Here is a 16,560-nt window from a genome sequence, read left to right as displayed (position 1 = left end):
AGAGCTGTTTCGACCCCGGGGACTTTCTTATCATAAACTTTAGCCTCAACCCAACATCAAACACCAACCCCAGAGATAACGTCGTAGTCGGGGTAAACACTCACCGCCGCTTGTTGGCGTGTTTTGCTACAGCTCTCTCCATTGTACATCACACAGCTCCAAACCCAATTTTGGTTTTCTGATTTATTATTTTTTGTTAGGAATGTTACAAGTCGATCTTTATCTCCTCGTGTTGCTTTATTTTTATATGTACGGTTCTTTGCACAAGTATTTATTCCCCTTAAGTGTTTTGTTATTTTGTCACATCGCAGTGAAACATTTTTATTGGGATTAAAGTCTGTGACTTTATGTCAAAGACCAATGATTAATTGTGAAGTAAAATGAAAATAAAGAAGTTGTACAAATACAAATCTGTTATGTAATGACATATATTTGTATCTAGCCCATTTTACTTCTATATGAAATATAGGGCAACAGTTGGCCTTCTGCAGAACAGGATTGGCACCATGGAAAAAACAAGTTTAAACTCTGAATTTTTTGTTTTTGCGGCGCTAGTGGCTTGTATTTTTTGCGACAGTAGGCAGACAGGAAAGAGGGCGAGGAGAGGGGGGAAGAAATGAGGCAAAGGTCACCAGGACCGGGAGTCGAACCCGCGACGTCCGCGTGGAGGACTAAGGCCTCCAAACGTGGAGCATGCTAACCCCCTGCGCCACCACAGCACGCCCCTAAATTTTTCAGAATTCTGACATAAAAATTCTCTTCCATGTGACAGTGTGTCCAATCCATAAAGACCCTTCAAGTCAAGGATAATACTGTACATTTTTAAAGAAATTAAATAATCTAATTTCAAAAAAAGGTAATAACTTTATAGAGTCATATCGTAGGTCAGAGGTCGGCAACCCAGAATATTGAAAGAGCCTTTTTGGACTTCAACTGACTTCTTCTGGACCTGTGCTCCACTAGCACACGCTACATAGTTTTTTGTCCGACATTAAACAGCCATAACACCTCCACACTGAAATGTTCGCTCCTTCTCGTCAACATTGTCATTCTCTATGTTTTCTGGCTTTTCGTCCTACAGGACTCCTTTCATTAATTTATTTTTTCTGACTTTACAGATGCTAACATTAGCCGTTAGCATGTCTGGCGGCTACTGTGAGTTCCTGCGTCAAGCTGACTTTGCCTGGCTTTAATCCAGCCACATGATTGGTCCACCATTGAGCAACTTGCGTTATCATTGGCATTTTTTCTATATATTGAAGGTCTATATTGACTGTTTCTCATGTGTATTTTGAAGAAAACACATTTTGGGATTTTTAATAGCTATCGTTGTAGCACCAAGCTCTAGGTGAAGTGTTCTCCATTATGAATTCTGTAACCTAAAACACTCACATCTTAAAAGGTAAAATCATCTAGTTGTTTTGTAGCTTTTAACAAAGCCCAGCAAACAATTAAAAGCACACTTTATCTATTATGTAGTCTGCATGTACACACAGATAGCACTATGGAAGACTTATTGAGCGTTCTCTGTGCCTTTGTGCTATAATCTGCTCCTCACAGCCAGATCAGCTAATAGTGTATTGATCGTGCACATACGTGCTCTGTGTGCTTGTCCCGCAGGGCCTCTGCACCATTTTCACTCTTTAGATGGGACATTATACATAAACACTTACTTCAAATGGTTCATGTGATTTATGACTCAAAGTCTTGAGTGATGCTCCAATCATTGGTGAACCATTATAGTTCTACGGGGCTGACTCTTTCATTTTATAAGCACGGTACCACTGGGTAATGGTCCTTTAATCTCCCCCAGGAAGCTGCTGATTGTTCTGTAAATGAGTGGTTTTCTTTTGAGATAAATACAATTTAGCTCTCTGTGTGAAGTTCACTGATGGAATCTCGATTGACATGTTTAAAAGAATTCTATTCTGGCAGCCTTTAAAACTTGGTGGAATGGCATATTTGAAAAGGGTTTGGGCAGCCAGCCAAGTGTTTTCTTTGACTCTGTTTGGTTCTAATTAGAGACGCGCTAATCCAAGTTTGGCAGTCAATTTTCAATCGGTTTTGTGAGTTTAATCTGATTATCCTTATTTGTTTTGTTCTGATATCTCTTTAAAGCTTCTACAAGAATGTGACTTTTACAAAGATTAACTTTTTCCATTTTTGTTAAAACTGTCACCGTGTCGTGACAGTTTAGTATGAGACAGATAATCTGTGCTCCTCCACTTCCTCCCTGAGCTACTACTGTGGTCTGAAGAAATGCACCGTTCCCCATCAAAAACAACCAATCACAGCCAGGAGGAGGGTCTTAGTCCTGCCAATCAACTTTTTTTGTGTGCGCTGCTAAATGTGGCAACGAATGAGAAATAATTTGCCGTTCCAGGAAAACTGTTTATCTGCTGTCATTTGTGGTCATGCTAACCAGCTTTAGCATTCATGGCAGGCTATGTTGTGGTGAACCAGCTGTAGCGTAGCAGAGAGGAAGGGTGAGTGAGTGAGACGCGCACACACAGGGTTGATTGACAACGCTAAAACCCTCCTCCCTGCAATCAGAAATGGGGCTTCTGTCTCTTTAAGAAATTCCTGCTCTCTCTGAAGCTCCGCCTTCAGAAGGTCATCACAACATGGCTCATCTATTAACCTGAGGCCTTTCATTGAAAAGTAATTGGTATGATGAGCTCAGCAGATGTGCTGTTCCATCAGGTGTTTGCTAATTGCTGGGTGCATTTTGCACAGCTGCATGGTTGCCACGGGAGATTTAATGATTTCCCAGAAATGCTTGAAAGAATCAGAGCAACGCTGCACATGTTTTTGATGAATGAATAATATTCTAACATGATGTAAAAACTAAAAAAAAAAAAGTTGATTTTCCCCAATACTGCCCCTTTAAGTAGCGTCATCGTCCTCTAGTTTCAGTTTTAATCACCTCACTGATGCTGAAAAAAAACTTTTCCTTTTCTTTCTTTTTTTTTTTTTTCTTTTTTTGTTAAATCTGAATGTCATGTGACTCTGGCCACCAGCTGAATTCTAGTCCTGAGGTAGACATCAGCTACAGTTTCCTTTTTTTAATGCTTGTCCATCTGATTTTTGCGCAGGCTGTTTGTTTGAACAGCTATCGTCGGGACAGCTTGAATTTCCCGGCGCTATATCAGTTTTAAACAAGAACCTGATCATGAATGATGCATGGATCCTAAATGCTGAATACTTTCGTGCAGGTCCCCGCCGCTCCACCTTGTTTATTTGCTCTTTGGTTTCCGTTTCCTGCGAGTTATTCCTCCTCCTCCTCCCCCTCCCCATTTTCCTCGTCTTCTTTGACGGAGAACTGATTAAAACTAATCCAGCATTAATTTTCTGACGCTCACCTCTTCAAAGCGCCGGGTTTGTTTCCGTTCCGCGGCTCGCTCTTTGGTCTAATTAAAACTACAAGATTGGGTCATTTGTCTGCGCGCTCATCAGAGCGCCGCAGCGTTGCCACAACATATTAGGCCAATCTGCGGTGCAGCAAGCGGTGATGTACGGCGCCGTCAAAGCTGCTACGTTGGAGCTACTGTAAGCTGAGAGCGCCAGCCCCACAGTAATTTACTGCAGTAAACAATGTCGGGACGGAGTGGACCGACGGCCCCCACATGCACTCACACACAATTCTCCCTCTCTCTCTTGTCACTGTGGCACTTTCAGTCTTTTTTTTTTATATGCCTCCTCTCCCTTTTCTTTTTTTAATGAGCTGACTGTTATTAGGGCTATAAATCAGACCAATGGGTGTGATGTATAATTCACAGTGTGTACTCAACCACCCCAGCGGCCCCGAGGAAGCCGCGCAGTGCATCACTGTCAACGCGGAGCTGCTGCTCGGTGCAGCGCGCGACGGCGCGCTGCGTTTTGACGCTCATTCAGGAGCACTGTTTACAAAATAACAAACCGGAAGCACAGATAGAAAAAGAAGAAACATCCACCGCGGTGCAAAATCTATCCCAGTATATATATATCTATATAAATGTAGATATATAGATATATGTTTGTGTGTGTGCGGAAACACGTGGCCCATTACGCCCACACATAAAACAGTAACAATAGCACAGATCGATAACGCAGAGATGGCCTGGATGAATCTTGCTGTGATATGAAGGAGATCCAATTGATCCACAACCTGCAAGGACCCTCATCCTCAAAAAGCCATCACTCCATTACCATTGATCTTTTCTCTCTCTCTCTCCCTCCCTCTCTCTGTGTGTGTGTGTGTGTGTGTGTGTGTGTGTGTGTGTGTGTGTGTGTGTGTGTGTGTTTGGAAGAGGTGATGGGTGGCTCGGGGGTTTAGAGAATGAGGCATGTCCACCAGAGCACTAATAAAAATTGAACCAGCCTGAAAGTGATTTCTATAAATGAGTATTTAAACAATAGCCAAGCGAATGACTATTGGCTTTTCTTTTTTTTTTTTTTTTGAGATCGATGGGAAGTTATTGCGATTTAAACATTATTTTCTTCACTGCGAGCAGAGCAGCAGTGTGCTGGATGAGGATTAATAAAAGCAGAAATTAAAGGCAGCCCCAGGTTCTTGCCGTATTCCTCATAGGCGCTCTTTTCATTGGATCACATTAGTTTTCTCTGACAGACTACAGCTGCAGGGGCTCCATTTCACAGCCTCTGAAAAGCACTCTGAGGGGGGAAGGATTGATCCTCGTCTAAAGGAAACATCATCTAATATTCATTTCAAATTGCACGTCGGTTGCCCGCTCCGTTTCCCGTGCAACTGCAGCCGTTGTGCTGCAGGGCGTGGCCCCTGTTTATTCACAGTAAAAGTCGGAGCCTGCTTCCCTTTTATGCTCGCATTCAGATTCGTTCTGTTATCGTCACACTGCGAAAAGACAAAATCTTAACAAGTATTTATGCTCTGGTTTCTAGTGCAGGTTTCATGGTACATTTGAAATTAGACAAAACTAATTTACAAGTAACTTTTCAGCCAGACCTAGGAGCTTGTTGTAAGTCAATATTTCCTTAAAATTGATATTTATTTCATGTTATGAGTGAAATAATCTACCAGTGGAACTAGAGATGCTCTGATCCGACATTGAGAAAAAAATTATTTTCTAGATCGGGTATTGTAACATTGCATAAGGCCAGATCTATTCAGTCTATTTCTATGCTTTATTATGTCATGCTTTATTATTATTTATTTTTCATTTTGTTTAGAATTCTTTCTTAGACTTTCTGAACCATTTGAAAAAGGTTTGTTGCTGTTTATTTCTAACAAGTTTGAGCAGCATAGTCAACCTATTGTTTTTGTCAGTTTCAGTTTCTTTATTGTTTATTTTGGCTGTTATTCCTCCTAATTGCACAGACTGAACAAATTCAAGTTTTGTTGTTTTTACATGTTGGACCAAGCTTGTGGAGCTATTGGTGTATTTGAGTGTGCTATGCTGGTGCAGAGTTATCAAATAAATGAGTAATTCAGTACATTTATGTCTGTGTTTAAAAGAAAAGGAAACGTTTAAAGTCAGTTCAGCGCTGCCTTTCTGGATCGGATCGGATCGGAATCGGCCAGGTTTTTACTGGCAGATAAACCTCATATTGGTATCGGTATTGGAAGATAAAAATTTGAATTGGTCTGTCTCTAAATGGAACTAGCACTTTTTCATCAATATTAAAAAAATATTGACTTAAAACAAGTTTTTATATTTTCATAAAAAGTCACTTATAAGTCACTTTGGTCTTATTTCAAGCGCAGCAAGATATTTGCACTAGAAGCTAGACTAAAATGACTTGGTAAGATTTTATATTTTTGCAGTGCATGCAAAGCCATTGTAGGTGAAATTATGATCAAAGATTGTATTTGTTTTTAAATGCATGTCTGTCGTTGTTTCCTTGCAGCCCATTGGAGCGTTGAACCCCAAGAGGGCGGCGTTCTTTTCAGACAGATACGAGTCCTGGGAGGACGACCAGGTGCCCAAGTTCCACTACGGGACCCACTACTCCACCTCCAGCTTCACCCTGATGTGGCTGCTCCGCATCGTGAGTGAAGCATCTTTTACAGTGTCTTGCAAAACTATTCATACCCTTTTAACTTTTTCACATTTCACTTATTTACGACCTCATTCTTGAAAGTGGTAACTAGATTCTGTGTGATGGGCCAACACCAATTTGATTAGATCTGTAAAGTAGAAGGAAGTTGCACTGCAAAAACACAGTACTGGCAGATAACTTCACTAATAAAGATATTTTCCCATATTATACTGTAATCCAGCAATAGACTTGGAGCTGTAACTGCAGTGACGGTGCATGCATGTGCATGCCACACCTTTAAGATTGTTGTTGAAGAAAAGTAGTATTATCCCTCCCCTTCAAATACATGCACTTCTTTGTGTTGGTTTGTAAAATAAATACCAGTAAAATACATTATTATAAAGTGAGAAAATACAGCACTGTTTCACTGGCCAGAGTTTTTGCAAAATCTTTTCTAGGGATGCTCAATATTATTGGCATGGTATCAGCCGATATTAGCTCTAAAATTTAATATCGGATATCCGTCATTCAGTCAAAATAACTCACTGATATAAAATGTGTTGTTTTTATCTGACAGAGCAGTGACAATGATGCCTACAGCACATCAAATTCTCACTGTTTCAGTGTTGTCACCATCTTACAGAGAACAAATATATTGACATTAATAAATTTGAGATCAAACATAATGCAAGTTGAAAGTGCTCCATCATTTTCAACCTTGTAAGCATTTGCATTTGGAAGCAGGCTAGACTGACAAAGATAATACAGTATTTTAATTCCACAGTAGAAAAAGCCATAGAGTTTCAGTAAGTAGGAATAGGCAAGAAATATCTGTATTGGTATTGATTATCGGCCAAAGGAGTTTTAATAAACTGGCATATCAGATATCGACCAAAAATCCAATATTGTGCCTCCCTGTTTTTTTTTTCTTTATTTTATGATTTTTCTTATTGTAAAATTGTTAGAATTTGTAATGGCACTTCTCTTAATAGCCAAAAATCTTTAGACCAGCTGAACCGCATGCTGCTATTGCCATTTTTTTACGCAGTATTTAATGCGCGACCTTCATCCCAGAATTTTTTAAACATTGACTCTCTGAGATGTGCTTTCATGTGCTCATTCTTTCATAATTCTAAGTTTATTCCTTTAGCAGTAAAGTGCGCACCTTCCCTCTCTCTCTCAGTACCTTTGTTAAATGGTGCCATCAATCTTCTCACACTGCACTCATGGGAGAGGGAGGTTACTAAGTTTTTTCCACATGCAGTGTTTTTTTTTCTTCCTTTTTGCTCTTATTGTCCCAGTAGCTCACTGCCTCCCTAAAGAGTTAGCTCATTGATCCCCACACATCATTAGCCATCTTAATCTAAAGCCACTGTACTAACAACACTCACTCACACACCTCTTACTAACCAGGCAAAGGAAACTAACTATCAACTGAATTTGGTTTTGTGCTTTTATATGCACGTTCATGTATTGGGTGTTGTCATCCAGTGTGTTATTTCTAAAGATGCACCAAGTGATTTATGGCCGATTTCCAATCCTTTGTTTTTCCTAAGGTACAAAACCTTAAGTCGGAAAATTTGTTATTAGCACAGTTATTTTTGAAATGTTTTATTGCGCTGTTGTGTTGCCATTGGAAACGGAGCCTGTGCCTGATGTAGGATGTTTTTAATGCCTCGCTTGACAATCTAAATCAGACTGAAAGAAGTTACCTTTGAATGCTCTTCTGTCTGTGACACTAAAAGTGATCTTGTCAGACTGACCTGGATATGGTGTGTTTACTGATCAGAAGAAAGATCTGATTTTTGCCTTTGTGACCGGCCCAAACGCCCATCTAAGAAGACAGAGACAATAATCTGACCATTCTGTTCATTCTGGGGTTTTTGCCGTCATTGGATTCCGGATTGCTCATTTTGTGTAGAAAGACTCAATTCTGGTTCTCATTTATTTTTATTTATTTTTTTTACATCTTTACAGGAACCCTTTACCACGTTCTTCCTTAACTTCCAAGGAGGGAAGTTCGACCACGCCGACCGCACCTTCTCCTCCTTGTCCAGGGCCTGGAGGAACTGCCAGAGGGACACATCCGACGTTAAGGTACGGTGCACCGCTAACCTCTCAGACTGTGGATTTGTAAAGCAGATAAAGGGCTAAGAACTTCAAGAAAATGAATCCCTGTTGATTGTCCCAAACAAAGCAGAAAAAAAAAGGTTTCCAAAGAAAAACGTTGCGTTCTACCTAATCATTGTCCCGCACCCCAAACCCCCTGCACTATGAAAGCTTTCTGGTCTTGTGATCAAAGCGATAGGCTAATCCTCATCAGTCTCAGCTGTCTGTCTCAGATTCAGCCAGCTATAACATGGACTGTTGGGCCCCCAAAATCTGTGCTGATCTTTTCCTTTTGCCCTTTTGTAGCCCGGGTCATTCTCATAGTGAGGGCCACGGTGGCCCCCGGTGCACGCTTTAACTGCTCTCCCTAAAACATTTACAACTACAGTTAGACATTCACTGTCAGAGCTGGGTCTTGCTTGCTTTCCTGGCACTGGGTCACTGAAGGAAGGGGGGAGTAGTGGCGTTGGGGGCTTTGACGCTTGATTGCGTTCCCCCTTACCCCCCTGCCCCCCGCCCAGATAAAACATATGGATTGTATTACTTTGTTGCTGGCCAATGCTTGATTGCGAAAGCCCCAACAACAGTCCTCGTTTGCTCTCTCGGTCTGGGCCTGTCAATGTGGATCAAACTGTGAGAGCTCAACGTTTAGATCAAAACAAAGAGCAAATCTGGTCCGCATCAGTTTGTTTCCTCCCTCGGTTAGAATTTTAGTAGCTCTCAATGAAGGTCCGTTGACTTTATCCACCTGGCTGGGCGCATTCTTGTTCGAAGAAATAGAGGAATTAGGGATGAGATGTATCAATTAGGTATGCTAAGTACGCCGCTTAGCTTCTGCGTTGGGTCCATTGATAGCAAGCAGCGCTCTCTTTGCCAGAGGCCAAAAGGCCTCTCTGTTTTCTTATGCCACTGGAAAAGACTGGGTGATAATGGGTTACAACACCCAGATTTAATGCGTCTCTAGCCTGGGTGACGCTGGAGTGACCTCTCATCCCCAATCCCTTGACCCCTAGACTTGGCCCAAAGGCATCAGAGGGGGAAGCAGAGGAAAACCGGACCACTAGCAACAGTGGAAGTGTAGCAGGAGAGCCTAGGGGCCAAAGCCCCTTCTACTGACCCGTGACAGGACAGGATTGGGGATCAGAGGGGCTGGCCTCTGACCAAGAGAGAGCAGAGGGGCCACCGCACATAATGGTCCTCGCTAGGCAGGCTTGAATATTGGCGAGTGAAGCCTATGAGGTTTTGTTAGTGTGTGTGAGTGTGTGTGTCTGATGTGGGCAACCTCCAGCTCAAATTTACAGCAAGCAGCAGTCGGTGAGCCTGGGTGAGCGAGAGGCCTCGTTAAGGCGCTGACCTTTGAGTTTTAGGTCAAGTTTTGTGAAGTGAAGGGATTTCAGAAGTGAGGAAGTTGCCGTGTTGTAAACCCGCGAGTTTGTTTGCTCGTTTGGCCGCTGAGGGGAAAACATAAGCGTTAGACTCCAAAGGAGGAGAGATGGAGATCAGTCTCACTGATCTCCTAATTCTCACTGTTCACTTTAAAGAACTACCATCCATCCATCCATCCATCCAGAAAGTTGATAGTACAGCTGGAACACAGTCTGGAATATGAAATATGGAAGTTGGTTTTCTATCCATCCATCATGATGGATGGATGGATCTATTCATCCATCCATCCATCCATCCATCCATCCATCCATCCATCTATCCGTCCATTAACCATACATTCATCATGGATTGGTGGATGGTTGGATCCATCCCTTATTTGCTTGGATGAATCCATTAATGCATTCCCTCGTCTATCTATCCATCTATCCATCCGTTATCCATCTGTCCATCTCTCCATCCATTGCACTGCAAAGATTCTGCCTTTACTCCTCAACCTTTTTGCTTAGAAACTGCCTGGAAATTGTATGTGATTATGGAAATATCTGAAGTTCATGCAGAAAAACGCACAGGAACCCTGAAAGTGTGTGTGTGTTAGGCTGCAAAACTTCAGGCGAGAAATTGAGATATCGGTGAGCCGACTTTGTGTTCGACTCTCCAATGGAAGGAAAAAACAAGCTGTTGCAGTCCCTAAACCTTCCACGTGAGAAAGTCCTGGCCCTCACCGAAGCTCATCAGGAAATGAATACGTCAGTTTTTGGAAGTGCATGTGAAGATGGGGGGGGGAGTACTGTTTAGATTAATGTCAGCATTGCACATTTTGCGCTCCACTTTACTTGCAGCCGTCCAAGAACCGAACCGCTCTGTGTACTGATTGTCTTTCATTATGATGGACACACAAACAAAAACAACACAACTGAAGGCTGGAGGGCAACTCTGATTTATCTGCATGTTGCAAAACGCTGACATGATCCTCATGTTTATGCTCGCTGTGGCAAGTTCTGCTTGGTTAGGAATGACAAATGGCTAAACATATAAGGTTACGTCTCCTATCAGGGACGTCTTTTTTCTTTGCGATCCCTGAGTTTGAAAATGTGGTGTTGTGTTGTTCCTGACAGCCAAATAAAACCATCATAGTTCAAAAAAAAATTTGGCTTGCTTTTTCTGTCTGTTATGGAAAAACAAAAAAATCGGATGTAGACTTTTTTTTTTTTTCTTTTGCTTGTTTTTTCCCCAGCTGATTTAAACCTTGAGGGGAAAAATTAAACTTGGTTGTCAGTTTTTTTTTCTTTGTCAGTTTTTATAATTTGGGAAAAACATATTAGTGTTGATCATACTGAGGACAAAACCCATTAGTGGTGAGGGCAACCTGTATTTTATATTTTAGGTTCTTTTTGTAGGGCTTTTTATGCTAATTTTGTCGAGATTTTTATATTTACTCAGTAAATGTAACTCTGTAAGACTCCATAATGGAGTTTCTAGTTTGCAAAATGTCATTTGGTTTTGTGTACGCTGTTAGTGGAGGATGTCTGCATGACAAAAAAAAGTCAAATTTTTTTCTCATTTTCAGAATAAACTTTTCCATCTCTTCAGACTTAAATATTGCAAAAATCAAAAATTGTTACTTCATTAAACATTTTCATCTTACCTTAAATATACTACTGTCTTTATGCACTGGTTTTGCAAATAACATTAATCTTAAGTCTGTCCACCTCTTTTATAAGTCATGTGAATCCTGAGTCAACCGTAAGTCATGAACTTCAGACTTACTCTTGAGTCGTTTTTGCCAAAAGTGTGATTTTTAAATGTAAAAATCCTTCTCTGTGTTGAATTACTGCTGTTTGTTTGCAGTAAATTTCAGCTCAGGTTCACATTTCAATATCTCTCTCATTGATGACTGTACCTCAACTCTCTTACCAAAAGCATGTTCTTCTAACAAAGTACGCTATTTGAAATTATTGTTACTTCAGAGGGATCCACGTCTAGAAGTTTTACGACACCGGCCCCTGAGAACTGCAGTTAAAGATCCCTGGTCTATGCAAATGTTGTAGTTTGTAGATTGATTTTCATGTAAAATACTTGAAAATTGTCCGAACTGAGTTTTATCTTGTTTTATTTTGTCGTCTCAGGAGCTGATCCCAGAGTTCTTCTACCTGCCTGAGATGTTCGTCAACGCCAACAACTACAACCTGGGAGTGATGGAGGACGGCACCGTTGTCTCTGATGTGGATCTTCCGCCTTGGGCCAAAAGCTCGGAGGAGTTTGTTCGCATCCATCGCCAGGTGAGTCCCATCAAAAGCACAACAGCAAAACAAATAATAGACATGACCTGTTGTCTGTTTGTGTAGTTATGATGCATACAAGTCTTCTTTGGCTTGTGTACGTACATCTGTTGAATGAAGTAAATAAATAAATCGCCTATGTTGAATCGCAAAGTTTTAGTTTTGAATTTGTGGCTATGTTTTTCTCTCCTGTTTGAGTTTTGGATTGTAGCATTCGCAGCTTTGGGTGTGATATGAATTCACGGTAGTAATGAGTGCTGATGAGGCTGGGTGTGTTCTGTGACCTGTGTAGTCTGACGGAGGGCCTGTTCGCCAGCCCACTGATATGACCATGCCTCTCTCATTAATCACACACTTGGGTTCTGGCTGTCAGTCCGCTCTGGGCCATGGGAAGCTTGTTGTTGTGTTGGAAGCGTTCTGGAGCAAAAATATCATTTACCCATGTCTTTGAAGTTGGAGAGGTTCAGCTGTAGAAATGTTTATCCTTTAATTTGTTGTGCCACAGTGGGGAAATCTGGGTGTCACAGCAACAAGTTAAGGAAGTGGAAACAGGAATATGTTGGAGAGTCCTTTGCAGTAGCTTAGCTGTTCCAGGATTGCTCTCTTCTGGAGGGAGAGGTCAGATGTTTTTCTAGGTATTTGTTGGAGCCAATCGGAGCCACTGTCCTGGGTGTTCAGATGACCACGGGTGACACAGCTGCCATCACCTGCCAGTCTCTTTCTAGCTCTTCATTGGACTCTTGGTATTTCTCCAGTTTCTTGTATTCACTTTTCCTTATTTTTCCATAGTTTGGGAAGACCACATCAGTCACATTATTGGGATCACATTGTCCAGGAAGTTGGCCATTACCAATTTGTATGTTTGTATCTGGAAGTCCCATAGGAAATCAGCTCAGTCATTCTCCAGCACCTTGGGAGGTGATTCCCTCTATGACTCAGTTTGTTCTGAGAAAACGTTGTCAGGGTTTGTTTCTGTACCCAGCACCGCCACTCTGCCCACGCGCTTGACACACAGCGCATGTGGCGCCAAGGGGGTACCATAAAATCTGGCTTACAATTAATCATAATTCAATGTTTAAATAAAATGGTGTGAAGTATTTGCAAATACAAAAGTAATAAATTTGCTTCAGAAAAACTAATCTCTCCCAGTCTCACCCGTTCCCCCCACCACACACATCCCAACATTCTGTTCTTCAATCCCAATTGGCAGACACCTGCGTTTGAACGTGACATTGAAAAGAGAAAACTGAGACAGTCCTGTCATCCTCCTCTCCGCCTCAGTGTGGTTTTTGGTACTTCATAGTTGCGCTGTTGCAGTGAGACGGTGCTCAATACTGATGTGAAGTTCGGCTCTTTTCAGAGAGTCGGCTCTTGTTGTTGGGTGGTTTTTCCTCCCATGATGATTCCAATTTCCAATGCCTGAGACATTCACTGAACACTTAATCCCCTGGGTCCAACTTCCTAATGTATTTTTGGAACTTGATTGTGTCATTTTGGGTGATTGCCTTCTAGTCTAGAGCCTGGAGATACTGGATTTGGGGTGAAATCCACTATGGGTGGTGAGTAGATTTCATGTTTTAACATCAGTGGTATGAATTTCCCCCTTTGCCCCAGGAGAATATCCAAGTTTGTCAATTCATAGCTGTTGATTGCCCAGACCTCCTTCTTGCCATTGAGCTGATTTCTCCAAACTTGCTTTTCTCATTGCAAGTATTTGGCTGTTGCTGCTTTCCTTGTTGCCTCTGTCTGTGGTATTGCAAGATACTTACAGCTGTGCTTAGTATTTGCTGTTCTCCCTTTTATGAGTTCAATTCCCTCAGTGTGGATTACATTCCCTCTTTTTGTCACCATCCAGCCATATTTCTCCAGCCTGATTGATATTCTGATATTCCTGAGTCAGTGTCTCGGTCACTCTAATGGTGCGTTCACACCACACGCATTTCGCGCATCAGGCTCATCTGATTTACATTCAAACTGTATATGGAGGCACACCAAGGCAGATAGGTTGGAAGCAGAAAACAATGGCGAGAGCCATTTTGACGCGTCTGACGTTCCTCCACACAGACTTTGAATTGAAACCAGACACGCCTGACGGGCGAGACACTAGGTCTAGAGCAAAAATGCCAAGCATCTACAATCAAAGTGCACACGTTGAACTTTAGCATACAGCTTGATTCATCAGTGTAGAGGAGGTAACTAATTATGGCCTCAACTTCTGAGATGGCATCCATTGCCAGTCTTGTTGGTTATTTGGCTGTGGGGGGGCGTCGTTGGTATGTGATCCTTCTTTCTCCCAAATTACTTCCCAGTACTATTCAGTCTCCAACCTTGATGAGCGTCTTCATTAGTTTTCTCAGATTTGTAAGGGAACCAAAGTAGTGGATGTCTGAGATGAAACATGCAGCAGAGACCATCAGGTCTATGTTGAGCCTACAGCCTTCATCTTACCTGTCCATATCCCCCACATAATGCCAACACGCTTCGAAGCATTAAGTCTCAGTGTGGTAATTTCACCAGCAGAAGAGCTGCAGCGTATAATAGCACAGACCATACACACAAACCACGCCGGGGGACGAGCGTAGGCAGGGGTGTGTGGGTGGACAGGTCTGTGGTCATGACAGATAGCTGACATTAGAGGGTGTCAGCTGGCAACTGTGGTACCGTTGTGAGAGAGATGAGCATGGCGAAGGGGAAGAGAGGAAGAGTGAAGGAGTTAATGGGCTGTTTGGCTCTCTTTAGCACTTCTGGTCCTAATGGCTTCACAACACAAGGGTAGACAGCAGGAATGAAGGCGCAAACACTCGCCGCTGCACGCCTGCTTACAAACACACACATGCCGGCTGTTTCCACTCTGGTTATGAGCCCTAAATGATTAACAGCTAATTAGGGCTCAATCTGGAGAGGCTATTAAAAGCCTCTCTCGGTAAAGGATCGAGCTGCTGTGCAAAACGGCAGCTTGTTTTTGTTATTGTGAGGAGACTTGCATGGTGGGTAATAAAGAAAATATAGGAGAAGGTATAAACGTTCTATCAAACTGCAGCCTGGGATGTGGCGCTGCACTGGTCGAGGTGTCATAGTTCATCAGCGATGTTTAGCAGGAAGTGTGTTGCGTGGCAACAGAGCAGCTCCGTTTCACCACCACAGGTTTGGGTTTTAGACAAATTTCTCTGTAGACAAAGCAGCTCAGCACTCTACGATAAGCCTGACCCGACACTAGATTGAAGCTCCTACATTGTACTAAAATGTTTGCCAGTGAAAGGCACACTCCCTTTTTCCAGGCCTATCATGCGCACACCCCCACACGTCAATGAGGAGATGCTGGGGTCTTGAGGCCGCATGCCACAGAGATCAGGAGCTGCTTGTTGCCTTTACCAGGAGGTCAGGAGAGAGGTTAAGAACTTGATCCCTCCTCCACTAAATAACTACATTTTTCTGGGGACTGTCAGCTCCTTTTACATTCCTCTATATATGACCACATCGCGCCTCGCAGTCCTGCTCACCATTAACTCAGTTGCTGGTGTTGATTGGGAAGTTTGCGTTTTATTTATATCCACATCAATGTCTTTGTTCACCATGGTGTCTTTTCAGTGGAAGAGCCAGCAAAGAGATTTGAATGGAGAATAAATCTGATATTTGTAACTTGTTTCCTGCTGTTCTACAGTGATTATTTTGGAAGAGTGAACCCAGTTTATCAAAGTACAATTGTTGTGTGAGAAAACACATTGTAGTTTGAACTGTGAAGTCTTTATAAAAAGCTAACATAAAAAGAATGTAATTAAAATCAGGGCAGCAGATACAGAGTGAAAAAAACACCTGACCTCAGTCTCCATATGTGTTCACATACTGACTGTACGATGTTGCCATTGTGCTTCCAACCGTTTCACCAAAGAGACTCTAACCTGTCTTTGATATCACTGTTACTTTTGTGTATATAAAAGAAACATAATAAAAACAACAAACAGTGTTTGGCCTGGTGGGGGCGCAAGTGAAGTACACTGTGGGAAACCCTGTCGTAATTTCTAATCTATAATCTCTGTCAAAAAATCAACAGGATAAAATCTTTCCGCTTGAATTGGCTCACTATCGACAACCATTGGAGTAGTGTTTGGAAATGCACAAGCTCCCTCCAGGTTTTTCCTACTCAGTTCATGTTTAACAAAATGTGGGAAGTGTAGTCAGGGAGACTCAGAAGACAAAAATTCACTTGCAGCCACTCTTCTGTTGAGGCCTTCAGCTTCACCCAGTCAGACATTGGGGCTGTTTATATTCATCTGTCATCCCAACAAGCTGCTGAGCTGCTGGGACCTTCAGAGGATGGTTCCCACAAGCCTCCACGTCGTATTCTCACAGTAACCCTCACAGAAGCTCATGTGGGGGCTGAGGTAAACCACCGCCGGTGCTGCTGCACTTGTGAATGACTGACTGAGCATTTTTTATCGTCATCTAGCCCAGTGCTGCTCCCTCTACCAGAATTTGGTTAACCATGTTGGGCTAGCACTAATGTATTCCCTTGGTGTCTCCGCTAAAAGCTTTGTTGTAAGATGGGAACTACCATGTGGGGCGTGGAGGGCTTTTGGGGGGGAGGGGGTATCTGGCTAATGTCAGACAGCGCTCACTGTAGGGGTATTGTCATGCATAAGGCCAGACATGTTTACTGTGTGCTCAGTGTTTTACGAGCTGTCCCCCCCTTCTTCTTTTCCTCCCTCTCATCTCTGGAAGCCTCCCTGTTCAGTGATGTAATGGAGGAGGCTAATGAGAGCCTGAGAAATGGGATGATCTACAGTTACTG

The 16,560-nt window shown here is 42.4% G+C and overlaps 1 protein-coding gene across 1 annotated transcript in view; it reads left to right on the top strand.

Moving 5' to 3' along the window:
* The window catches only part of lrba (LPS responsive beige-like anchor protein), a 218,394-nt gene that overhangs the window by 159,735 nt on the left and 42,099 nt on the right, over positions 1 to 16,560 (top strand). The window contains exons 45-47 of the mRNA XM_044113800.1: positions 5,866 to 6,006; positions 7,975 to 8,094; positions 11,619 to 11,771. Coding sequence (XP_043969735.1) covers positions 5,866 to 6,006; positions 7,975 to 8,094; positions 11,619 to 11,771 — 414 coding nt within the window. The remainder of the gene's footprint in view (positions 1 to 5,865; positions 6,007 to 7,974; positions 8,095 to 11,618; positions 11,772 to 16,560) is intronic.

The sequence above is a fragment of the Gambusia affinis genome, linkage group LG04 (assembly GCF_019740435.1).
Source record: "Gambusia affinis linkage group LG04, SWU_Gaff_1.0, whole genome shotgun sequence".
NCBI lineage: Eukaryota > Metazoa > Chordata > Actinopteri > Cyprinodontiformes > Poeciliidae > Gambusia > Gambusia affinis.
The sequence above is the reverse complement of the archived record's forward strand: the minus strand, read 5'-3'. Positions and strand labels throughout refer to the sequence as shown.